Source organism: Rissa tridactyla, chromosome 2 (genome assembly GCF_028500815.1).
Source record: "Rissa tridactyla isolate bRisTri1 chromosome 2, bRisTri1.patW.cur.20221130, whole genome shotgun sequence".
Lineage (NCBI taxonomy): Eukaryota > Metazoa > Chordata > Aves > Charadriiformes > Laridae > Rissa > Rissa tridactyla.
Window position 1 is genome coordinate 98,440,203 of NC_071467.1, and position 26,996 is coordinate 98,467,198.

The 26,996-nt window shown below is 43.1% G+C and overlaps 1 protein-coding gene across 3 annotated transcripts in view; it reads left to right on the forward strand.

The window, feature by feature from the left end:
• Nucleotides 1–4,644: 4,644 nt before the first annotated feature.
• RNF144B (ring finger protein 144B) overlaps nt 4,645–26,996 on the forward strand; it is a 56,629-nt gene continuing 34,277 nt past the window's right edge. The window contains exons 1-2 of one of the 3 annotated variants that reach the window (XM_054192096.1): nt 4,645–4,799; nt 24,204–24,392. In XM_054192096.1, coding sequence (XP_054048071.1) covers nt 24,228–24,392 — 165 coding nt within the window. In that variant the 5' untranslated portion in view covers nt 4,645–4,799; nt 24,204–24,227. Of the gene's footprint in view, nt 4,800–7,042; nt 7,495–24,203; nt 24,393–26,996 lie in introns of those variants that run through there. The other 2 variants (XM_054192094.1, XM_054192095.1) reach the window with 2 other exon arrangements.

Sequence of the window (26,996 nt, forward strand, 5' to 3'; positions counted from 1 at the left end):
CTGCCAGGATGGTTTTGCCCTCTCAGTTTTTAATGATGGTGATACTGATGTCTGGAATCACTGCAATTCTAGGTACATTACCAAAACACTTAGTTAAAAGTCAACAGATTGTGTCACTTTGGGCACAGAGTCAAAAGGAAAAAAAAATCTGTGCATACTTGAAAGTCTGTGCCATGCTCCGAAGCTAGCTGTGAGCACAGTTAATAGAAAATAAATTAATTTAACCGAGCCTTATGTTTTTCCCATGCAACCTTTATATACTCGTTAAAAATGTGTGCTTACTTTAGGAGAGAGCAGAAGAGGACAACTTCAGTGTCTCCTCTTTCATGTGTATGTAATATTGGACTTGTTGGAATGGGTCCAGCGGAGAGCCACGAAGATGATCAAAGGGCTGGAGCACCTCTCCTATGAGGACAGGCTGAGGGAGTTGGGGTTGTTCAGCCTGGAGAAGAGAAGGCTCCGGGGAGACCTTATAGCTGCCTTCCAGTACCTAAAGTGGGCCTACAGGAAAGATGGGGAGGGACTCTTCATCAGGGAGTGGAGTGATAGAATGAGGGGTAACGGTTTTAAACTGGAAGAGGGGAGATTTAGGTATCAGGAAGAAATTCTTTACTGTAAGGGTGGTGAGACACTGGAACAGGTTGCCCAGAGAAGCTGTGGATGCCCCATCCCTGGAGGTGTTCAAGGCCAGGCTGGATGGGGCTTTGAGCAGCCTGGTCTAGTGGGAGGTGTCCCTGCCCATGGCAGGGGTGTTGGAACTAGGTGATCTTTAAGGTCCTTTCTAACCCGAACCATTCTATGATTCTATGATAATACGGTCCCCTCGATGCTACTTTACATATTACTCTCTTCGCAGCTAGAAATTCTCACCTGTTACCTAATCCTCAGAAGAAATTGAGCACCTCCACATCTGTATGTGTTACACATGAACATGAGAGCAAGGCAAGGTGTTTGGTTTTATTTTGTTTTTTCCCAGGAGTTTGATGAGGAGGTGCTGCTTTAGGGTGCTACGTGTGCTGTCCAGGTGGGGAATTGGACCTGCTTGCCTATGGTAGCCTCTGAGCCCAAGAGGTGTCCTGCATTCTCTGCTGCTGTGTCAGTAGAAGTAGTGCCGTCACGTCACTGATGTGCCAGCTCCTCTTGCCATCCAGAGGGTTTGTGATTGTGCTCACAGTGTGTGCAGGGAGGGATGTGACGGCTTTGTGAACCGATGACTGACGTGTCTCACATCATAGGAGAAAGTCAAGGGGAAGATGACAGTAACCTGTCTCTTCCCTGCATCTGAGTGCAGAGAGGTGGCCAAGGATGGGCACTGGGCTGAGGGTGCTGCACTGGCTGCCCCTGGGCTGGATGTTTGCTCTTCAGTGGCAATTCATCAGCATTTCATTTATGGCAGACTCCTAACAACTCAGCTTGTTTTCTTTCCACAAGCTGGTTCTTCATGCACCTAGTCAACAGACAGGAGTTAGCAGAAGTTAAAAATTTATGTAGAGCTGTTCAGTTGCTGGTGGCAAAAGGCCCCACTGCTGGCAGCATTACCAATAGAAAGCTCTGCCGCCAGCAGGATTGCGTTCCTTAGGGGTCAGTACTGGGTCCAGTGCTGTTTAACATCTTTGTTGGTGACATGGACAGTGGGATTGAGCGTACCCTCAACAAGTTTGCCAGTGACACCAAGCTGTGTGGCACGGTCAACACGCTGGAGGGAAGGGATGCTATCCAGAGGGACCTTGACAGGCTTGAGAGGTGGGCCTGTGCGAACTTCATGAAGTTCAACCAGGCCAAGTGCAAGATCCCGCACCTGGGTCATGGCAATCCCAGGCACAAATACAGGTTGGGTGGAGAGTGGCTTGAGAGCAGCCCTGAGGAGAAGGACTTGGCAGTGCTCGTTGAAGAGAAGCTCAGCATGAGCAGGCAATGTGCGCTTGCAGGCCAGAAAGCCAGCCGCATCCTGGGCTGCATTAAAAGAAGTGTGGCCAGCAAGTCAAGGGAGGTGATTCTGCCCCTCTGCTCTGCTCTGCTCTGCTCTGCTCTGCTCTGCTCTGGTGAGACCCCACCTGGAGCACTGCGTCCAGCTCTAGAGTCCTCAACACAAGAAGGACGTGGACCTGTTGGAATGGTTCCAGCAGAGGACCACGAAGATGATCAAAGGGCTGGAGCACCTCTGCTATGAGGACAGGCTGAGAGAGTTGGGGTTGTTCAGCCTGGAGAAGAGAAGGCTCCAGGGAGACCTTATTGCAGCCTTCCAGTACCTAAAGGGGGCCTACAGGAAGGATGGGCAGGGACTCTTTATCAGGGAGTGGAGTGATAGGACAAGCGGTAACGGTCTCAAACTGGAAGAGGGTAGATTCAGATTGGATATCGGGAAGAAATTCTTTCATGTCAGGGTGGTGAGGCACTGGAACAGGTTGCCCAGAGAAACTGTGGAGGGCCCATCCCTGGAAGTGTTTAAGGCCAGGCTGGATGGGGCTTTGAACAGCCTGGTCTAGTGGGAGGTGTCCCTGCCCAGGGCAGGGGGTTGGAACTAGGTGATCTTTAAGGTCCCTTCCAACCCGAACCATTCTGTGATTCTGTGATTTCCTATGGGGGCAAATATACTTTCTCTTAATGCTTGGAGGTCCCAAGAAGACAAGTTGCACTGAACTATGGTACTGTCAAAGCCATCAGCCTTGATGTTTAAGCTGAGATTTCTAAGCACCCCAAAACCTGGGGTAGCAGGCTGATTTCTCACTGTTTCCTGGTGGGGCTGTGTGTTTCTTTCCTCTAGTGCTGTTATGTATGGACCAAGTACCAAAAGCTAGTTTCCAGTATGTCAGGAAGTACTTCAAAGTGTAAACACAGGAAAAAATACCTATGGAGAAGACATAAAGCCTTATGGAAGCCATATGACTGTGTTTTGTTTGGAGATGGTCTGCTGTGCCAACAAATTTTAATGAATATTGCTCTTTGCCTTACTCATAGAGCAGGATAGGTGGAAGTCACCTATGTCTTTTCTTTGTGTCCGAGACAAATCCATGTTTTGAGATCATAGTGATTATAAATGTTCAGGAGACAGTGTGCCATCCCACGCACTTTTTTACTGTAAAACACAAAGCTCTTTAGATTTGTAACTACTATTATTTCAAAATAATATAACTTGATTTATTTCACTCCAATGCAAAACACCTTATAATAAAGTTTATCATGTTTTAGCTAAAGGGAATAATGAGGATTTCAAGCCTGGTTTGTCAGCGAGTGACTTGCATACCAAGTCAGAATTGTAGAACAATAGCGTTATTTAAACAGGAAAAGATGTGATTGTGATTTTCTTGTAGCTATTCTGAGTAAAGCTTGTCTGCATGCAAAATATTACATAACTTTGTATTTTTTGCACTGATATCCGATGTGATTATATAAATACATATATTGAATAGAGATTCTTCTTTTTAAAGCATTAAGTTTATGAAGGCACCACAAATGACTTTGGATGGTGGAATCCCCCTTTAAAATAGTTCCCATTGAAGAAAACTGTTCTTAGCTCATGATATCAGGGGCATCATACTTGCAACTTCGGATAATATATGTACACTCACTGTGCAAAAAACCTTCCTGTCCTGTTTTCAGCATTGGTTATGTTAAATATTAGTATCTATTTTTCTTAGTAAACTGTCTTTCTTGCATATACAAATACTTTTTTTTTTTTGCATAGGAAAATGGATGATTTGCAAGTACAGTAAGTGAAGTGGATAAAGATACACTTTTCTTACTTAGGCTCTGGTTTTAGAAAGCTTGTTGCAAAACCTGGTTTTACTTTACACCTATGGATAGCAATTATTTTTTAGTGTATTTGGTTTTTATTAGTTGAAAATTGTGAATCAGGGTAGTGAAAATGTCTTTTTTTCCTTCACAAGCTAATCCTGGTTCTTTATGTACAATTATAATGAAACTGTTAGTTATACACTAACCCAGTGTTTTCACTAGCTGTTAATGGTATTCTGTTTGTGGGATGTGAGAGGTCTTTTCAGTGGTCATGCTATTACTTTTTTACCCACCTACCTCATAAATTGATTAGTAATTTTAGTTAATGCCAGAGTGGCTTAGTCATTTTATAACTATTTCAAGTAGCTGCAGGGATGACACAGCAATGTTAGTAATTAACTATGCCAACCTTTATTCTTAGTTTGGCTAGTAACTCAACTAAAAATTCACGGTGATGTTGTGTTTTGGCATGTATGATCTCAGAGTCTCGGCCATTCCCCCAGTCCTGAATTTATAAAAGCATCAGTTAAGACTGTCAAAAAAATTAATTGGATCCTCTCAGTTTTGTGCTTTATATCACTGTTACCAAAGAAAAAAGCAAATGGGGAGGGCCTAGCTTGTGCCTTGACTGGCATTGCGTGACATTCCGAACTTGTACTTTTTAATTATTTGTTGTCTCAGAGAGGAAATCAATCAGTCTGGGTCAAGAGATTTCAGGGATTTGAGCTGGGTAGCAATTTTAGCATGACTCATAACACTCTACAAAATTAGCTTGCCAAGAAGATGTGCTTCTGTGAAACGGTGAAGTACCTGGGCTCGAGGTATAGCTGGAAGAGAAATCATTTTGACAGAAGAGCTCGTAACAGTCCAGCTCATGCCTTTTGGTGACAGCAATGGAAAGAATCATCAGTATTGATCATCTCCTTCTACCCTGAGATCTTGCACGGTGCCATGTCACCTTCAGCTCCTCTTTGCTGCGGACATCCTGGGAAAGCACAGAATTAGGGGCGAACTCAGAAGTGGAGATGGAAGCAGGGGAGTAGCCAGCTGTCCACAGAGCATCAGTAAGTGATTGTCCTGCATGTAAATCTGGGGACCATGCTGTAGGATCTGATACTCTAGAATTTGAGTGCTTGGAAATGAGCACATCTTAACATTTTGCAGAAGATTAAATGCCTTGAGAAACATTCATGATGTTCCATACCAATTTTGTGATGTTTAAGGGAAATTAATCTTGCTGTAAGCAGTTTTGCATATTTGTGCAGTCACATTGTAGCTTTCATGCACAGAGATACATAGTAGGAGACCACATAGAAATACCATCTGATGTTTGCAGCTGAAGTTTCCAGAATTTATCTGCATTTTAATGGACTAATCTAGTTTTCTTAATTCAAAAGAACAGCCTCCCTAGGTAAAAGCTGCCCTCATCATTTATCTGAAGGAAAGATGATTGGCCTTTATTTGTAGTTGTTTCTCTTGACTGATGGAGGCTACTGCAGTGATGCTTGTTTTTGTTTTGTTGTGCCAGCAAGTAGCGAGTACCAAACCAGATGCTACTTTTGCTGCTTTGCTGCTGACAGCTGCCCTGCTCTACTTCTGGTCCTGCTGCCCTGCCATTTTCCCTACACCTGCACGGATGACTTCATTTCCTTCATCCTCCCTCTCTCACCACCCTCCTTCTTGAGATAATTGTCCTTTTGCTGTTCAAGTGCTGGGGTGCTGAGCACTGGAGCTCGGAGCGGGAAGATTTTTCTTGCTGCACTTCATCTGTGGCCTGACAAGTACCTGTGTGATGGAGGCAGACTACCAAAGGTAGCAGCTGCAGGAAGAAAACACAGGAGCTGGAACAGAGGGAGGGAGAAGAGCGGGGAAGTAGTGAAAAGACAGTGATAGAGGCTTAAGCTATTTTGTACTAGGACAGAAGATGGAGGATAAAAATCAAACCGCTGAAGGAGACTCTCTTTCTAATTGCGAAGTTTGACATGGAATTCCACATTTTCACTACTGCTCTGCAGCTTGCAAAATAGCTCTGAGTCCCAAGTGTTTCCTGAATACCTTCTAGGATTGGTCACTGCTGAGGATAAAAGTCTGCCACTGCTGGGAAATGGTCTACTAGCTCAAGTGGCAATATCTGTGACATGGCTCTTGGTTGCCTAATCCTACTGTAATCCTATTGATGAATACTGTAGGGATGAACATGATTCCACATGTTGGAATGGCTATATTTTTCCTGGTGACTATTCCCTCCTTCCTCAGACACAAAATTATGTGTAACACCCAATGTCAAATAGATGGATAAAGTTTGTACTTATTCCAAGGGGAAAAGAGTATGTGATGATAATTCAAGGAAAGCTGTAATGCATAGGTGCAAGGAGGCTGAATTAAAGTTGCACGAGCTTTCTGCCTTTTCCTTAAATTAAACTGATGCAGTATAATTGTCTGAAAATAACTAAAAGTTCAGCTGTGAGTTTCTGTACGCCCCAGAAGAAATGCCTATACATCAGGCTTCACAGCAAAGTCCTGAAGGCAGAACGCCAGCGCTAATTGCATGAAGTACAAAGTAAACTTATTTCATCATAAAAAGAAAATTATAGATTAGCATCTATACTTGTTTATCCCTCTGTTTTTCTGCACCCCTTGCACTCTGATATATCTGTACTTCTTATCTGTGGGTGCGGTACATTTCTTACAGCAGGAAAAGTTCTTGAGCGTTTGGTGTCAAGTGGCACAATAATACCTTCTCCTGCTGCTTGGCTGGTGTGAATCACACCTGTAGGTTTGGAGTACAGAACTGCAGTATTTCCAACCCCTCTTGCACACAAGCCCAGCTGAAAGACTCAAAATTTAGTATTGGCAGAATACGCTGAGCACCATCATCATTAAGCACTCAGATTTGGGATGACACTGATACTTTACTTATGAATTTAGATTTTTGCTTCCTCCCTCTTCAACATGAAGAAATCACTTTGCTTTTGGACGACATTTTTCACATATGGAGATAAAGCAGAAGCCAGCAATGTTTCAGACATCATCTGCCGGTAGGGCAGCTGCTATACAAACTGCTATCCCAAAACAGGTTAAATGGCAATGGGGAGGGTTTTTTTTTATGAGTGTCGCATCTATAATGTCTTGTCCCTTTCGGTTTTGTCATGTCAGGGCTCAGATGGGAGTTATAATTAAAAGCAGCACAGATACCCAAATAAGAACATCGGGTGTGCATCGGCTGGAAGCTGACAGGGTTTAAGTAATCACCTGCAGTTGAATTGAGAGTCGGATGGGAAGTAGGAAGTGCTGTACCCAAGCTTCCTGTATAAATAAATGCAGCTTTCCCACAGCTACTGCATACAAGCTGTGACGTGCTTTTAAGATATAATGGCAGCGTGCTCTTAATAGCAGGGAGGGGATGATTTATCGGAGTGGCAAAGGGGCTGGGAGACAAGTCCTGCTGCCGTCCTAAAAAGTGTACAGCTGTCAGATACGCAGAGAAGAGGAAGGGCGTGCGAGAGCAATCTGCCTCCGCTCCTGGTTGCGAGCTTCAGGGGTTTGTGACATCGTGGTTTCTTGGGAACGCTGGAATCTGAGTGCAGCTACTGAAAAGTCACACAGCTGGCAGTGAGAGCTACTCTCCTTTCAAGGTATGTCAGAACACAGCTTTCTGTCCATTTTTTTTGCTTAAAAGCAAAGGATACCCTGAAAACAACGGAATGCCAGCATTAGCTTCTAATGCAAGAAAGTAGAAAAGGCTTAGCTAAAAAAAAGGTAAGAACCAGAATGATTAAAGAGCTAAAACAAATGTTATTTGTGGCTAAAATTGAAGTGTGCGGTGCTTAGAGCTGAGGCAAAAGGAAATCTTGGAGTCCTGACTGTTAAAGGCACAGAAAATCAAATAGACATCAAGTACTTCCCAAAAGGCTGAAAATAGTTTTCTCAGTGGAAGTTTTAAAGTAATATCTGTGTGAAGTGTTTGAAAATGCTTCAGTATTGAGACATATCTGTGTGGAAAGCAGTTGCTAAGATGGCATACTGTCAGTCATATATCTGTTTTAGTTTAAATACAAGAACTCCCTTCATGTGTGAAAACACATCTGATTAAGCTGGAGGGAGCCCGAGTTTAAAATGCAGAGATTTCCTCCTGGTTTAAAGGCATTTCTTCAGCCACAGTCTTGTACAGCTGGTATCGGGAAGGAAAAATATACTGCTCTGTATTATATGTGTTAATGTACATTTCTCTTCTGATCAGGGTTTAGAGTTATGTGGTTTATATAAGCACATACTAAATATACAATATTTTCCAGTTTGCATTTTTAAATTTTTTTACACTAGGAACAGAAAATTGCATTTACTAGTATGTTTGCACTGCTTTCTCAGCATAAGGCTTTCTCAGTACAAAGCTGCTTCGGTAATGATGATGTTTCAGTCTGTTTTATTATAAAGCTCTCTATTTTCTGTAATAATACAAAGGCATTCTGCTTCCTAACTGTATACGGCAATATCAAACATCTTCCTTCAGAGAGCACTGTAAGTAGTAAAATATTTAGGATGCCTATAGTTAAGGAAGCATTACAGGGTGACTTCCCATCCTCTTGGTAAATCAACACTGAATGCTTTTAAGTAAATTTTAGCAGAGATACAGGCCGTGACTGAAATACCCCCATGCAGCTTTCCAACTGGTTGTGAGCAGGCACAGCAACATGATATGTTTGGCAACCCTCAGCCTGAAGGGCAAGTGGTCTTGGTTAAGGGCAAGCACTGGGTTTGGGATACCAGTATTTCTGGAGACAGAAGTTTCAAAATCCTGCCCTTAAATATTTTCCAAAACAAATATATTGACCTGATTCTTGTCCTGTTTAGGACTTGTCTGTGCCTGAGTGTGAGTGGGTGTATGGGTTGTCGTAGCATGAAAGTGGCTGAAACCCTTCCCTCAGTGAACATAAGCTACATTGGAAAAAATACAGCACATTGATAAGGGGATGGCTGCAGTTATGCTGCCGAAAGTAATGCTTTAGATTATGAATTGAGAAGCATGTGTTTGCAGTGTCTGAAGCTGTGGTAAAGTGGGAGGTATTCCTTCAAAATCAACTAGAGCTATTCCGGAGCCAAACCGGTATGATGAGAATCAGACTCCTTTTCTTCCACGTATCTTAGTGTCCGATGAGGGTATTTAACACACAGTGCTGTCTGCTCATACAATGACACAACTCTCCCCCCACCCCCCCACTATTTGTAGGAATAGCATTTGGCAACCCGGTTTAGTTTCTGTTCCCCATGCTGAACTATATCCTGAGTGCTCCTCACTGATAGTCACAGTCGTCTTCCCCACAGATGGTGACATTTTGGTGATTTTGTTTGTGTGGTGGTATACTTTGGAGCAAAGTTAATAATATAAATAGCAAACAATATGGAGCTGTTTCTCTCTAGTTAGGTTCATGTATTCCACTATATTCTCTAAATGCTTCATAAGCTTTTTAGTAATAAAAAACCAGCGTGGAAGTGGTTATCTGGCCTTTCCCTTCTGGTGGACGAGGAAAGTACGTACTTGTCCTAATTATCATTTTAAGTTTAAAATGCAGCTGTGAAAAGCAGCAAGTCACTTCACAGGAAAAGAAGCAGCTCTAATACGTAACCCGGTTCCCAGTTCATTAGTATGCCTCTGATAGTATCTATGGTATGAGTCCAAGCCCTGTCCAGACCTTCAGTGACTTTTAGTGGTGAGACCCAGTGGAGTGTATTGCTTTGACGTGTACCTCAAAAAAAACTGGTATAGACTTGCTGTCCCTCTTCTTGAGTGGGGAGTTTTCTCAAATGCACCTGAAACTGCACCATGCCTATAGATTGTACGTATCAGATCCATAAATATCTCCTGGGCTAGTAGTACTGTGACATCTGAGACCATAATTACAGCTCTGGGCCCATGGATGTCACAAACACACGTGAACAAAATACTGTGGCAGGCTGCCAGTGTTGCTATGAACTGAGTCCATCGGACCTCCTTGCACATAGCAAAGCAGACGTTGCCTTCAGCTTCATGAGGCTGAAAATGGTTCTGGCCCTGTCCTCTTCCTCTGCGTATTTGCCAGGAGGTGGGAACAGTTCCCTCCTCTCTCTCTAGCTTCCCCATGCCAGAGCCCAGCCCCGTGTAATGCACTTCACAAATTCTCTTCATTACCCAGCAGCCAGGAATAACCTTACATTCGTTCCGTCTCAAAATTAATCTTCTTTTTGTTTGTGGAGGGGAACATTGAGCAAAACAAAAAAGAACAGATCCAAAGGGAAAGACAGCAGTGATATGAAGCTCAGCCTCTAGCATTTTGCATTTCTGCTGAAGCACAGCTGAGCTCCAGCGCTAGACTATGAGCCTTCTACCTTGATAGAGGGAAGTACAGGTCTGAGGGCCATCGTACACTGCAAATTTACCCAGTCTTGGACAAATATTTACGGAGATGCTTGCGCCAAATAACTTTGTGCTGACCAGTAAGAAAATAGTGTTCAGTAATCTTTCTCTGTGTCTCTTGTAAATGATTTCAGCTCAGTGGGAACTGAGTGGGCATTACACTCGTAAAGTAGATCATTGCTAGCAGATACTAAAACACTCATAAAAAAAAGATAGTATCTCAAATTACAAAGGACCTCATCCTTCACTTCCTACTGAAGTGGGACTTTTCCAACTCTTAGTCTTCCAGGGAGGAGCAGAAGTGCTGAGTGGAAATTTCTAGGCTTGAGAGCACAGCTAGGTTAACTGCACTGCAAACACAATTTCAAGTAAAAAATGTAGCTGTATCAAACACATGATGCAGTTTCTTAGATCTCTTTGTATGTGTTGCTACTTGCACACAATGACATAAATGTTCCCCATTTCTTGTTCCTCTTATTCTATTTTAATACAGAAAAAATATTGTGGGTTGGGCAAGACCTAGGTGCTTTTTTATTGTATTTCTAGGTGAATCTTCTCAGCCTCCATGGGAAAATCCATAATCTGTAATTAGAAATGCCATCAGTTTAGCTGATTCTTTGAATGTCCTTGGTGTCTGCAAGTAGTTTTGACTTTGGTGGAGTTTGGGCTACTGACTACAGGACCTACAAGCATCCTTGTGCCTTGTGTTTCCAAGTGAGTCAGTACCTCCGGAGTCCCAAAGCCAGCCAGCACCAGACACAGCCATCTGGGACATGTGAATCTAGTTACTGCTACAGGATGGTTAACCTCTCTGAAGTAAGGCAGTCCCAGACATGCTGTAGTCAAGGGACTGTTTGTTTAAATTATGTTTATATAAAACCTAACGAGAAATTCTGTACCTGTCTGACAGACTTCAAAGACCATAAATAAGGGCAGTTGGGTGAGTCAGAGTGGGACTATTGTGTGGCTCCAGAATTGGGACTTGATGAGGTTTATTTTTTGGTGTTGGTCTGGAGCTGTTATCAGTGAAGTCGGTGAAGTCAAGACATGCTGTTCATGGAAACCATAGCCAGCATGTTACTGTGGAAGAGTCCAGCTTGTGAGTGTGAGTTTGTGCATGCTAGAACACATCCCCTGTGTGGGGCTTCTTCCTGTGCGCTAGAGCTTGTTGTAGACACAGCCATCATGTGGAGTTGTTCTACGTGCTTTTTGTCTGAAGGAGAGACGAGAGATGCTGATTAGGAGACAGAGTACAGAATTACTTTTCACTAGAAGGAAAAAAAATACCATTTTAGTGTCAGGCTCATGTTTCTCCCTTTTAATTTAGAATGTTGGTATTTGTGTCTGTTGCAAGCTTTTCTGCCTTTCACTTTGCTGTAATAATGAGGAGAGGAGGGAAAGTATAAGATGTGAGTCATCACTCAAAGAGGGACGCTGTCTGGGTGTCTGACGGAAGCTTTGATATTCGTGTTTGGTTATAGAAACTATTGTATCTTCATACTGCCAAGGAGTAAATGTGCAGAACTGAAAATGTTTACGTGCTCTATATGTTTGCAAAAAAGGAAAAAAACATTGCAACCGAAGAGCTGTATCTCTGTGTTCAGGAATTGAAACGAGTCCTTCAAGGCTACCTCTATTTATGCTTTTATGTCCTATGTGTTGCTGTGACTTGGGGGTGAATTCCTTGCTTATGTATATACAGCCACAAATCATTCAAAATTGCATGCTCTACACCCCTATGTACATAGAAGGAAAAACACATTTCACGACAGCTAGTATATAGGCTAATTATTTGCATGCAAAGAAAATTCCAGGATTAAGTAGAAGCTGTGACATGGAGGCTGACACTGGTTATGTCTGAGCAGTAGATGGAAAAGTTTGTGTGTTCTGCCTGTGCTTAATTTTGTAAGCATCCTGATGGGTGGAGGTGAGGAGATGATGAAGGAAAACAAGCTGGTCTTCCCCCCTTCAAAAAAAGAAGTTTACAAAGATGTAGTCCTGTGGGCTATTTACCATTGCACTCACTTGAAGCTTTTTCAGAGCAGCAGACCCTCAGCTCTAACCACGCATCCTGGAACCCTTCACAATGGGGTTTATCCATTGTATGGTTAAGATGACATCCACCGGGACAGCAGTAACTTGCTTGTTGAAGTTTTGCACGACGGAGAGGATGCAGTCTTGCACCCTCCTGACCTCTTCACACTTCCACTGATGGGTTCAGTGGTGGAGGATCTCCATCACAGTCTCCGGGGAGGATTTGTGGTAAAGGCAATCATGCCCTTTGCCTGGAGTGGAGTAAAAAGCCACATATATATATATATATATAGTTTAGCCAATACTACTTTAAGGACATGTGTTTTTTGAATTGGTCAATGTTTTTATTGCAAATACCCAAGCAGTGTACATGGCTTGACCAGTTTCAACCCCCTTGTTGACTTAACTTCCCACATTTTGGGAGGACAGGCCAACAAATGAAGGAAACATGCAGTTGTGGGGAGAGGATTGGAGAAGGAGTTGAGAATTCTTGCTGTACCTTGTTTTCATAATTCCTTAATAACAAGGATAAAATGCCTATTTGAGGGGCGTTAGTTGTCATGCTCATAATTAAAAGACCATCTAGCAGAAAGATAACTTCAGAAAGGTTTCTGTAAGATTGTCATCCTTTAGTATAGTAAGTCTATGAGTTCCTCCAGTGCTGTGTTCTAGATACTAATTTTTCTGGAGGTGGGGCAGCTTCTTTCAACTGGTCCTGGTTGCTTATCTTTGCACACATAAGCAGGTCCATTGGAGCACTCCTACTGGCAAGGCTTCAACTTCATGGTTAAGATCATGTAGAGACGAGCCAGTTGTTAACAGATACTAAGGCTCTGGAGGCTGAAATCTTGTATGTTCACAGGTTGCTGTTCTCCTTTGAAATTATTTCTGTAATGAAGGTTGAAATTTTGAATTGAAGTGAGGGAATGATGAATGCAGACCTCTAACTGCATTTGATGTACGCTTCTGCTTTATTATATGCCTTATAGTAGCATCTGTATTTCTAAGGAATTGTATGGAGCCCTTGAGAAACTAACTGTGTTCCCTGTGCTTGACACTGTACAGGCAAAAAACCTTCTTGTGAGCGCCTACAGCCTGAAACACAGCGAGTGAAGGTGGATGCAGAAAATCAGGTGGGAGAGTGCAGGGCAGCAATGAGACAATATTGGGTCGCGTGATAGACAGTGCCATCAGCCGAGCTGCTGCAAAGCTTTTTGACTCACGTTTAAGAAAATGTCATATTTGTCTTACCTAGTTAATAAGATGCAGAGCAAAACAGATCATGCTCTGTTAAAAATGTTTATTTATAAAAGTGGGAATATATAGGTGATTTAAAAATACATAGCTGTTAAAGTTAGTCAAGAGCGTTAACACTAATTGTAGTTGAAGCTATTATTGTTATTCCAGCGTAGTTTGCAACTTCTGTTGAGTAGCGTGTATGTGAGGCCTGTCAGAGGTTAGAGATGCCCTATATTCACATCCTGATTGATGGGATGGGCACCATGGGGCTCCTCCGCGCTGGGGCAGCAGGCAACGTGGAAGGAATCGCCTGCATGAGACCCCTTCCCAGGAGCTGCCTCCCTGCATGCTGAGCTCGTTGCTCTTCCTGTGTGTGGTCTGGAAAAGAGGGAGAGCAAATGTGGATATTGAGAGGACAGGCAGAGAGGAGCTCAGTCAGGGGATTGTTTCTGGAGTCTCTTCTCTTTTTCGCCTCTGCAGATCTCGCCAGAGCTGGGACTAGTTCTGTCCTTTCCTCATCTCCGGTTGCAGCTGACTTCAGTCGGGTTATTGAGGAACTGGCAGAGGAGTGGTTTAGGGATACACTCCAATTAGTTTAATAACCAGTTGTGAGAAGCAGTAGTAGTTACTTCAGTAAATGGATGTGTTTAGTTTCAAAACAACCTGCTCATGTCCAGGTCCAAATCTCTGCTATTTCTTCTTAATGACTGTATTGTTTCTTGTCAAACTCCAGTATAGTCGCTAGCAATCTGTGTTGTTTTCATAATGGAAAATGCTATATTAGTGATAGTGACTTCCCCAAGGTCTAATCTTCAGATTTGACATCTGGTCTTTGATTCACTGAATGTCTTTGTAGCTGAGACTCAAAAGTTACCACTGGGTAGTGTGTGTCCCCAGATTTCTAAGTCATTGAGACATGTTTGGATCAAGGGCAGTTTTCAGTGTTTCACCTGTTTTATCTTGGTTACCGTGAACGGTGTGTTTCTTCTATAATAATGCACAGCATATTTGACTGTAAGATTAGATAGGGGCAAATGAAAACATACTTGTTAGTTTTATGCACTGTTCGTTCACACTAAAATTTTTACAAAACAAAATTCCTGATGATGTAAATCTAAAGTTGTGTGAAAGTGCTTTTTGATGGTAGCAGTAAACAAGACTGTAGGAACATAATCTTGCAAGTTGGCAGTTTTACTGGACTGACAGCATGAAATGACAGAGATGTTAAAGGTATCATCTTATTGCAAGCACTGAAAAAATGTTCCTCAGATCATGCCTTCTAAAAATAAATACCTAAATATGTGGGGTTTCTTTTTCAATATATGGCGTTCAGTAATTTTTTTTTTAGCGTATGGTATTTTTGCAGAATTCAGTGGGGGATCAATTTCATTGTTTCAGTTGGCTGAGTTGTTCTTTGGCTTCTAGCAAACTCTTCACACTTCCCATGGCCCTAAGAAGTTTCTCGCTGTCACTTTCAAGGCCTGGCGTTGGGTCATGTCTCCACTTGCCTTGACCTGCTTGCCTTGCAGTCAGGACGCTGCTTGCTCTAGACGCAGCTTTGGCTGCTCTGGAAAAGGAGCCATCTCCATCCAGAGGAGCCCGACAGCCCAGGTAGTTTCTTCTTAGAAGGAGAGTATGTACTATGAACAAACAGATAAAGTTGGTCCCTCTGCCAAATAACGTTCCATTGCTTTCACTTTAACAATACGTCTTTACAGGTATCTTCTAAAAATTCTTGGTGTTAGAACAGGCCAATGTCACAAATATCTTCTGAAGATGCCGTGTCTAAACTGTAAACATTCCAGCTCAAGGAGTTAACATATCCCAAGGTTTTGTTATGAGATTAACAAAAATAAACATTTTTTCTGTGTCAAAGGCAAATTGTTACATCTGACTTCCTATTCCTGTTTCAGCTGAGACAGTTAGCCAAGTTATCAACCTGTCTGACCTCCCAAAAGCTCAATTCCTTTTTACTTAGTAAATGCTACAGTTACCGAAAGCCTTCATGTGGTCAGAAAGGAAGACCTGTCATTTGCTTTTGTCATTAATGTCATGAAGTGTGTGTTTTTATTTAATAGTGGTATATTACCTCTTGTCAACAGGAAGTCAAAAGTAAAGCGCACTGAACTAGTTTGGGTGGAAATTCCTTGTAGCTTAGCATTAACAGATGTTGTGCAGTGTCATTAAGAATAGGGGGGGTTATTTAGATAAGCTTTAGAGTCTAATCTTACCCTGGTAACCAATACTTGGAATTCCACTTGGTATAATTCTGTTGTTTCAATGTGTTTTGGAAATATTTGGAAGTGTTTGATGCCAAAATAGACAAGTTCTGTTGTCTAGCTGCGGTTTGCCTGTAATACTGCATTTTGTGCTGATCACCTTTCTTTAGCTTTGTGACCGCCAGGGTTGAACACCAGACTTTAGGGGAATCCTGCTCCTTTGTGACCAGACCCATCACCTTAGCCTGCTGCCTGCGGCCGGCACCATCATATTGTTCAGGCATAGTAAGTTTGATACATCTGGGTCATCTCCAAACTTGATGCCCACAGGCCTGCCCAGGGCTCACGTCCAGTAGGTCTGGTGCAGGGAGCTATGGCTTTCCAGCCTGACAGCGTTGACAGAGCTGTATCCTGAACTTTGATATGTCCTAGTTCCAGCAGAACAGGGTGAAGGTGGTGGCTTCTGTGATACAATGGTCTGACCTCATTCCACGCAGAAGGGCTTACTCCTGTCCTCGTGGATTCAATGAATATTGCCATTGTGTGGCTCCTGTCAGTATTGAAGAGAGACGAAGACCATGTTTCTATTATGCATTTCAGTTTAGTAAGAGGCTGCATTATATCTTTTTCATTCTTTATGTTTTTATCTTTAAGTGATCAAAAAGGGCTTTGCTTTTCCTAGCTGCCTGTCAGCTGGGAGTAGCCGCTTTTATTTCACCGTTAGCTTTTAGAATACCTTTTCTTGGACTCCCCAGCTTTTTAGGAATGGAAGTTGGAAAAGCCCGCTTTTTCCCCCTCACTTATTGTAAAACAATATTTCAAGAAAACACATACAGGATTCCCACAATTGCAAAAATTCACATGTGTTTTGGAAAAAAAAAGTGGTTTGTTCTATTCAGTTAGTATCTATGGTCTTCTTGCAAAAAAACTCCCTGAGGGCCTATTGATATAGGGTTGCTAGAAGTTACTGTGAAGGACTGGTGTTCTAAAATCTCAGTTACTCATAGCTCACAGTAACAGTACAGTAGAGATGTTACCCGACAAATGTACTCTCAAAGACTTGTGGAGACTGATTTACATGTGCCCTAATGGCGTTTTGTTTTATTAGAATGATTTGAAGTTATTGGGTGTATGTGAGATTTGGGAAGCCGTTCAATGTGTGGTTTAGACATCCGAAAGTGCTGATATAAAAATGCCTGGCAGGAAGCTGGGTGGTATTCTTAATTAGTGCACTTACGTTTTTTTGTGTGCAAGAGGCTTCCCACTGACTATATGCCTTTCAAAGTATTTGATATATTTATTTTTTGGTTATAACATGATATGAAAATACTCCTTACAGCCAGTGCTTCTTGAACAGCAGCTCAAGGGCTCTTTTTTTTCCCAGGCATTCCAATGAAAACAGGTGAGAGAAATTGCGTTTGGTGTGTTCTCATGTACCAGGCACCAGGTTTACTTAGGCTGCTTGTTCTTTAAACAAGTTTTCTTAAAATAAAAATTTTACAGTGCAGAAAGCTGTCATGTAATATTATACATCTGACTTTTCTTAAGCCCTGCTTAAAGAGAACGGATATTGAAATACTTTTATTCTCTCTTAATACTTCGGCTTGGTAGCATATTATGATAATCCAGAAATGGGTTTTCCTTGCACATGCCTGTAATCAAGTCATTGGCTTGCTTGCAGTATTAAGGCATAAATGTAATGCAGTAATTCTGAATATATTAAAAATGTACTTAATATTAGACCTTCTGTTCACGGATGTGGTTGCTTTTTTTGATACCACAATTTCAGAAAATCTAAGTACTTGTTTAACTTGCTAATAATCTCCTTGCAGTAAAGCAAAATATTCAGGCTTTGATACACAGGAGTGGTTAAACGTATGATTAAATGTCCTTCTTGAAGATGAAGGCTTTCCTGAATTGGAACTTTAATCATATGTTTTACAGCCTTACTGAATCACTACTTGGTAAGTAATGCTGTATGGTCTAGATAGGTAGCTCCGAGTAGACAGTGCATATCAAAACAAAGAGAAATTAATGTGTTGTGGTTTAGTGGCCAGTCTATTAGACCACAGAAGTACTAGTACGCTTGATTCAAACTAATTCTTTGTGCAGGGCTGTTGAGTTTGACAAAGCTGCCTCAGAAGTGAATTTCGAATAACGTATCGAGAGAGTTGGGACAGCTAAGGACTTGTAACCAAAAACTGGTAACGATGGGGTTTTGCTGAAGATGATAGACATGTGAGTTTCTGACAGCTGCCCTCAAATGTCCTAATTTCATAGCTCACTTTTTTATCTTCTGTGATCTGACCCCATTATCTTAATACCACTCTGTTACATTTTTAAAATCTTTCTAGAACCATTCCTTTTTCTCCAAGGGCCTGACTTTTAGCATTGGTTTTGAACACTTGCATTTTTCAGGTAGTTTTCTTTTTCTATTTTATTTTTTAAGGGGAGAACCTTAGTTACAGGAAACAACAGAAGCCTGAGCTGAACGATGTCAAAACAGGTTTTTATACGGCATTGAAATCATTTTGTAATGGGTGGAGTACTTAAAAAAAATCTCAAGGGCATAAGAAACAATTACAGTGCTTGCAAATGTTTCTTCAAGAAAGCTCAGTGAATACCTGGTATGCTAAATAGGATCTTAACCCAGGTGCTGTGAGTACTTTCATTTTGATACTAAAATGATTTTTGTAAAATGGGGAAGTGCTATGTTATGTGTTAGACCCACACAGGACCTTAAACCTAACCCCAGCCCCTACACCATCCCCCTGTGCATATGCAAGTCCATGCCTGGGTGCTCGTTTATGGCAAGCCTGGGGGGATGCCGGGCTAGAGTGGACTCTGGGCTCACTCTGCCCCACAGGATGGGCTCAGGCACACGACAGCCCACAGGGGAAAACACATAAAGGACCCTTTTTAGTCCATTAATGTTTCCTGGAGCAGTGTGTCTCATGTTTGTACATTTCTTGACTCCCTTTAAACTCCAAATTCAGCTAAAAGCATACAGCTCTACTAACTTCAGCAGAATCGTTTGTAAACACAAGGTTTGAAGTAGCTTGTCTAAGAACCTTGTTGTTGCTATTGGATGCAGCATGTGAAAAATGAAAGGATGATTTATGGTGCTGAATATAATCCATTCATTCTCCTCCAGCTTCAGTGCAGAAGGCTTTCATGACTTTACGTGATGTTTCTAAGTGGTGAAAGTCACATTCAGACACATTTTTTTAGCTAAGTACAGTGACTTTATTGCAGGCCCACAGACAATGTCCCTCTGATGTTACAGCTCAGGAGACTGCCGGGCTTGTTTGCTCTATCACATACACAAAGTCACTTTTGTTCTTTGAGCCTGGTAATCTTCCTTTAAGGCACCTGGACAGGCTCAAATGAGCCTTTGTATGATTGTAACAAGGATGTCACATTACAATGCGTGCTCACAGGGAAAGTTTCAGCCCTTGGTTACATCAATTTTTAACATCTCTGTGGAGCTTTGGTGGCTTGACCTTGGCTGACTGCCAGACCCCCACCCAGCTGCTCTCTCACTCCCACTTCAGGACACTAATATCAAGATTTGCAACAGGTACCTATCTAGAAGCAGGCACGGCGGGTATTTGCTGCTAGGAAGTCATTTTCAAAGCCAGACACTGGACACCCTGGTGTCAGGAGGCCCTGAAGGCAGACAAGTTCTGTTCTCCTTTCTCCAGTGCTTTTGTTGTGTTTTTCATATTCCACTCAAAATCTCCACTGCGTTCCTGTAAGTGTTTCTGCTTGTACTTGCCCTTCCCACCCCCCTGAGCCCTTTCTCTTTCTGCTTTGAGCACGCTCTAATGTTTTCGTGCTTATGGAAAGTGCTGAGACGTTTCAGTGCTACATGGAAGCACAAAGCTTTGTCACGGCCCAGAGACAAAGCAAAAGTGTCCACAGGCAGGTGAACGAAATGGAAATGTTGACAGGTCCAAGCGCTCAGCAAACCATGGTCCTGGCGACCGGGCAGTTTACGCCCTCCTAGGACTGTCCCCATATAGCTCGCTCGCATTCATTCAGACTTTCTGGTCCTGCCTTATCCTATGGCATCGACACCATTAGTATCAGAACCAGGGAAGGATGAGTCTTCCCAACAGTTCTTTTTCCTTATAAGCTGAGCAGCATACAATTTGAGGAAATACGTCCCATTTCCAGGAAATTCCATGCAACGTAAAAGCAGTATGATCTCTGTGTGTGTGTGTGTGCGTGCGTGCATGTACGTGGCTGACAGAAGTATGTAAAAAAGCTTGGATCTTTACAGTTCATGAGTGTTTACGCACACTGGGGCCTGTTTGACCCTTCCTTGCCACCGATTTATGCTGGTGCAGAATTTAGTCGACTGTGTTCCTCTGGGTTAGGGTATTCCTGAGATGCGTTTGTCCTTATTCCACAACGTCTCATGGAGCCTGTGTTGCTGTTCAGTGTACATTTTTATGAGGAGTTAGGTGCTGTATTCCGGTGTCAGTGATACATTTCTTGCTTTATTTGGGATTCTATCCTAAATGGGTCATTTGTGTTTGTGAGCATGAAAGGGAAGAACTTAGTGCTTAGAAATGTATTTTATTTATACGAGGGTCCATTTTTTTTCAGGAGCTTTCCATTTACTTTTATTTCAGGTCACTTTCATTAATATAACCAAAAATGGAAGGGTCTTTTCCTCTTTGTCCCCAACTCATTCTTCAGTGACTCCCTCTTCCCCTGCATGACATATAACATCCTAGATGTTTTGTTTTCAACCTAAACTATTGGCAACTCACATGTAATTACAGTAGGAATTTTAAGCTACTGTAAAGAGAGCTAATGGATGTATAATTAACTAATGACAGTCTGTGGGACTAAGCTTAGCAAAGTGAAAGCCATAAAAATTCGGAGCACGAATGCTTCACAGCTGCTCTGTAGTGTATGGAAAAGTCAGTTCCATGGTAGTGAAGTTGGGGAGACGGTTTGAGAGCTTGGGAGAGGACAACGTGTATTGAAATGTTAGGAAAGAATAGGAGAAGGAGTAGAGGGTGGGAGCAGGAGGAAGACACGTGTCTTTTTCTCTCCATTGTTTCTACCACCTTATCTGATCATGGGAATGAATGTCCTCTGCAGGCCTGATTTCTCTTCAGAGCCCAGTTGCCACTGGATGGGGCTGCCCTTTTCCATAACCATTAACTCTTCCCCCTGCAGAAATCACAATTCTGGTGAGCAGAACCAGCTGGTTGGGTTGCTCTGGGAAAAGGAGCAGGCTGTGTAGGCTATGCATCCGCTCTTTCTTTGATGGGCAGGTTTTCAGGTACTACTAACAGGGTGGCTTTGCCTGTGCCAGCCTCACCTGGAGGACCAGGACTATTTATGGGCAAGCTGGCCCCTTAGGGAGCACGGAGGGAGTGCTGTGGGTAGCCACGGTGCCTCTTCCAGGGGCTGTGCAGGCGGGCTGCGCAGCTGTCTGCGTGGCTCCGATCCTGTTCGCTTCGTTTGCTGAGCCCCGCCGGGGTTAATGAGGCTGTGGTGAGATGAGCCAGCCTGGGCTGGGGGGGGGGCTGCATCCTCTGGTCTGCCAGGTTTGCTTGGTGTTGTCTGCTGGAGATTTCTACAGGGTGGTCTCCTTGTTTTAGGGAGAACCTCAGCCCCACTCTGGCATCCTGGTGCGAGGGAAGGAGGAACGTGAGGGGGACAGGGAGCGAAACTGAATTTAACCTACAAACAGTCTTCAGGGACAAGGGTGCCTGGGATGTGATAATGAGTCCCCACAGCCATCGCAGTGTGGCAAACGCTCTGGCTATCACACTGAGTGCCAGATTTAGGCCATCTAAAATTAGCCCTTAACCCTAAACCTCAGTCATACACCTGAATCTTTCTACTGCTGCCTTAATAAAAGCATGCAGGGTTGTAACCCTTTGGGATATAAAAAGAACACTGACTTCGGAAACAGCTGTATCCATTTTATATCCGTTCCCACATCCTGAAATATTCCTACCTGTTCTTTTGCACGTCCCTCCTCTTAACATTGCTACCTTTTACCGTGTAAATGAAGAAATGTCAGATCTGTGCAGCGTGGGGGTGAGTAGCTTACCTGTACAGATGCAGCTGCTGTTGAAAAGCATACCTGAGTAGATGTGTTACAGTTCTCTCAAATACTGAGATAATATCTAGCACGTAGTTTTAAATAACAGGTAGTTCTTGATCTGCTGTAGTGTTTCCAGTGACTCACTGTGTCCCCCCCCCCCCGCCCCGGCTCCCTGTTGCGGTAATTACAGAAGAGTATTGCAGTCCCTGACTCAGAGGGAGGCTTCCTTCCAAGGCTTCTGGGCATGCTGGAGCTCCAGCTCTGCAGCCGTATGGAGCAAATTGTGGGGGGCATCACGGTAGCAGGTGGGGACTGCGCCAAGAATAATGTGGGCATGGCATACGTTTTGAGCTAGTGATAGCAAGCCATTAAAGAGAGAGTTTGCTTTGGATTTGTGGCCAGGAATTTGATTGCCAGAATCTTGGCTATGACGCTTGTGTCTCTAAAACTGGGTGCTTAACCGGAAAGACATCCCAAGGGACATGTCTGATGGCTTCTCTGTCAGGCTAGGCTAGGAAACTGCAAAGTGTAAAAATTAAAAGGGGTAAGCGAGCTCCCACCCGTATTTGTTGTGGTTTCGTGGCTTTTCAAGAGAAAGTGTCTTCCTACAGACCGGTGGGAACACACGGGGCAGGAATGGGGCTGGGGCTGGGCTGTGCGTCAGGTCATGAGGTGGGAGCTGTGGGGCAAGGTTCCACGTGCGCTGACCCCTTGAACTTCATGAGCACCATCGTTTTCCCCCTCTGGGGAGGAATTAACCAGGTACTGCAAGCTGGCACGTCCTGTATGCACTGACTGGCTGCAGCTGGCCTGGCCGCTCCGGCAGCCACGAAACGGCAGCAGTGACATGCTGCCAAATGTGACCTGACAGCCCGGCCACGAGGATGCTCGGGACTGCAGGGGAGGCGAGGAGAAGTGGACCAAAGGGCTCGAGTCTCCTGTTTGCGTTGTGAGATGTCAGATCTGACAAGTCTTGATCCCTTGTTGTTTTCATGTTCATGCAGCCTCCATTTGTGATGTGGCTTTTTCTATTTAGCAGAGCTGCCCTCTTGCTTTCCGCTGGTGCAAGCAGCTGCCTGCAGCCAGCCACCAGGTCTATGCTTGCAAGAAGTGTGTTTGAAGGTCTTCTTTCCATCAGATAAGTGCATTGAGAAGCAGATCTGTGGAAGCTGGGTCAATTTTCTTGCAAATGGTAGTAGATTTTCCTGTGCATTAAATGCTGCACCAAACTCCGCTGTCTATTTTGAGGTGAATAAAATCTGCAAATTTGCTTTCCATTGTTTCAGCTTAAGCATGAGGATAGTCTCTTTACTTTCTCTTTCAGTGTTACTGTGTAAGAAAGAGGGTCCTGAATTTTTTTAAGGTTATGGTGCACTGTTCTCAAATGCCTAGGTCAGAAAACATTACATACGAGCACGATATTTCCATTTGTTGCTTCTCAAAGGATAGAAATTTCTTCACCAAGTACCGCTTGGACATAATATGTGGTTGAAACACAGCTATTCTGACCATCTCCCTGTCAAAGTGCTAGTGCACTTTGTTTATGGTTCACAAACTTCAGTGAGATGCCTAAGAGCCCTATGAAAAATATGGAAAAGCTGGATGCCAGGGAGTGGGATGCACAAAAGTTACAGACCACAGCAGGCAGCTCTCTGGCATAGTCAAGGCAATGCAGAAGAGAGGAGTGCACATAATACTCTTACTCGCTTGGATTTAAGCTCCGACCCTGTGTGAAGTGCAAACTGAAACCCTTTCCTGGGTTTAGATGCCTTGACCACTGCTCTTGCAATGGACAGCCCGCCTCCTACCTCAGTGACAACTCACAGAGAAGGCGGAGTTCATGGTACCCACCACCTACGTTACAGGCTAAATGTTTTAAGTGCTTGCCTAGGAAGGGGGAATCTGTGCTTGCCGTCACCTTGCACTGCCCAGGAGAGCTCCCGAGACACCAGCTGGAATGGGAAATGGGAGTGGAGACACCCGTTGAAACAGTGTGGATGCAATGAAGACCCAAGGATTCATAGGGACGGGAAGGGTTTGACTCTGAAACTCATTTGAGAGGGCACAGTGATATATATATATGTGTACATATAAACATAGTTTAATTTTTTAATTAAGAGTTCATTGTCCCAAGCCAGATCCCTGCTCCTAGGACTTTGGTGAGGGCTCTGACCACTACACTGTTGCATATAACATAGGTAATGTCCTATCTGTGTGAGTTTTGGTTTGGTTTTTTATTAATATGATGATACATGGCCTGACTGAGGTGCTTTGTGCCAGCAAGGTGAATGTTTCCTGAGAACCCAACCCAGTTCAGGTCTTGTGGTGAGGTGGGCTCTCAGGCACCTTCTTTGTGAATTTTGAATGGCCTGAAGTGTGAGACTGGCACCAAGATGCCAAAGTAGTACATTTGGGTATGCTTTTGTGGATCTGAGCTGTAAATTCTCAGGTCAATGAGAAGTGACTACATGGCTTGTGGGATGTTTCAGCTCGTGATTTCTCTTTTCAGGCTGAGTGGACCATTAATGAGTGAATGGATTCTGCTGGGAAGACTTGTCCTCACACCATGACAGCCGACGAGTCAGAAGCTGGAGAGTTAGCTCTGGAGCCCCTGCTCACTTGCAAGCTATGTCTCTGTGAATATTCCCTGGATAAGATGACCACTCTTCAGGAATGCTGCTGCATGTTTTGTACATCGGTAAGATCTAGCAGCACCTTTATGCTACAGGAGCAGGGTAATGGGAGATAGACAGAACTGCGAGATGGGCTTGCTGGTCCTGTACGAGAAACGTGTGTTATCTACACTGACAGAGGATGCTTTCCTAAAGAACATTTGGTGTTAGTCTGTCTTGCCTTATTTAGAAGACTTCTGTCATTCTGCTTTTGATAATCTGTAACTCTAACAGACATTCCCATAGGAAATAATAATAAATCCCAGTAGTAAATGGGAAAAAAGATGCATTTTAAGACTGTCAGAGAACATACACAGTCTATACACAGTCTCAGTATTTATTTTTTTCTGAAGCAAATTCTTGAAATATCATAGGATAGCTGTGAGGTTTTGTTTCATCGTTACAATTTTCTGAGTACTCAGAGACCTTTGAAGTCCTGCATGTAATTTTTAAAAGCAATCAGAAAACTTAAACAAAAATGAACCTTGGCCTATTGAACCTTTGCATCTGCAGTCTGTGCTGCAGAGGTGTTGCCCAGGTCATGCATTGCCTATAGTTGTCAGTGAGGACATTCTGTCCTGCAAATTCAGATCAAATAAAGCTGGTGGAAATGATAAAGGTGGAGGTTGAGTGAGCTGATAAAAGCCCTACAGATATTAGTACTTTTCTGGTCTCTTTGTCAGCCTGGAAAAATGGACCCAGTTTCTCTGGTGATTGTGACTTCAATGTACGTTACTAATAGATTTTGGAAACAGGTCAGAAGCCACTGGAGGGATATTGTTTTTTTTAACTCCAGATTAAATGTACTTGGTTTTATTTTTTAACAACAAATTGTAGGTAAGCATCAAGCAAGTACATTTAAGTTTTGCCTTTTATTGTTTGAACCCATGGAAGAAATCTATTTGTGAAGCCAGTTTGAGTGAGAGTATCTTCACTTACTCTGAATTCAGGATAGCTTAAATGGGATAAGAATCTAGCTATGTGTTTCAGACAACTAGGATAAGATTGATTAATATGCGTTTTCAGCCTGAACTTCATGGATTTTGTTTTCCATACCGACTTCCAGAAAACATTCACGTATTTTAGTTTGTAACAAAAGTTTTAAGAGAACTTAACCTAACAGGCAGGTATGAAGAATCTGCTTTAAATTAAAACAATTTGGAGAAGCTGATACCTCTACAGCAGTTCCGCTCCTCTCCAAGAATTCAGTGGCTCTGATTTAGTATCATGAATGGCACATTAACCTCAGTGTTAGCTGGGCAGAGTAACCCTTTCGCCCCTGGGGAAGGGAGGACTCCTGAGGACTCTGCCAGTCAGAACTGGGCTCTCCACTCCTCCAGGGGACTGGGGAAGGGAGATGTTGGTGATGGCTGGGGATGTTGCTGTCCCCACCTGTCCCCTGTTGGTGCCGCAGCTGCCACCCCACACATACACCCCTTACCTGGCCAGAAATGGGAAGAGCATCCGCTCTGAGCTTGGCTCTCCAGTGCCATGACAGCGAAGTGGAAAGTACAGTCACAGTTGTTTGGCATCTGTGCAAACTTTGCTGACTTTGTCTAAACCAAGAGCCAGCCATGAGTGAGCGCCGAATGCAGCTGGGATAACCCTTTAGACATGCTCTATTTATTTCAGTGGGCGTAATATGTCTCAACTCTGCTTATGCTCCATGTCTACCCTTTGTCTGGCTGGTTTTGCCTGTGTCTGAACATCCTCTCGATGGACATGTCTGGGCTGATGCAACAGAGACACGTAGGTCTTGTATCCTATAACAAAAAGCTCTGGAAACTTTTAACGTGCTTATATGGCTTTCTGTCTTGACCCCAGAGCACCTTCTGGGAGGCTGTACAAGTTGCACTTTTGGGCAGCCTCCAAAGAGCAGTGTCAGAAGCTCCTTGCCACGAGTGCCTCGGTTCCGGGGCTTGCATGGGGGATTGCTGGGGGCACAGCCTGCAGTAGCTGCACTGGTATGCAATGCCCTAAATTTCCTTTCACCCATGCCAGTGCTTCTAGATACCTTTGCACTCCCCTTAAGGCAGATATTGGGGTAAGAATGTCAACTGTGAGCTATGGGATCAAGCCCATATCAGTTTTTCAGCTAGCAGTGCTTTCAGCTTGTATAGCTTCTTCTTCTTTTTTATTACTAAGTTTAATTTGATAGATCCAAGAGTAGTATTAAATTTGAAATAGAAAAGGACTTGACATGGTCATAATAGGTTCTGTTCTACTAAGGTGAAACCATTAGTTTTGTTAATTTTTTGTTCTATTACACATGAAATTTTTTTTTCCTAACTGTAATGATGATTCTGCATCTGTGGTCATTTTTCACTACAGCATTTTTGGCTGTGGAAATAATTGGAAATTGTTACAATTTAGGCATCTGTGGGTGCAAGCTTATATCTCCTTTTCGCTTGTAGCCTGTAAAACCAAGGAATTTAAATTAGTTAGACTTGTGTACAGCTGTTTTTTCAGCTTAGAAACTCTTGTAATAGGCTTTATACCTTGTAAAAGCTGTATTCTAGCCAAAGTAAGTAAACTGTGTTTAAGAAGGTGTATGTTTGCATTTTGGTGGAATGTTGCTAGTTAAGACAGGAGTTTTTCGAATAGCTATAAACATTTTTACTATCTCTGTT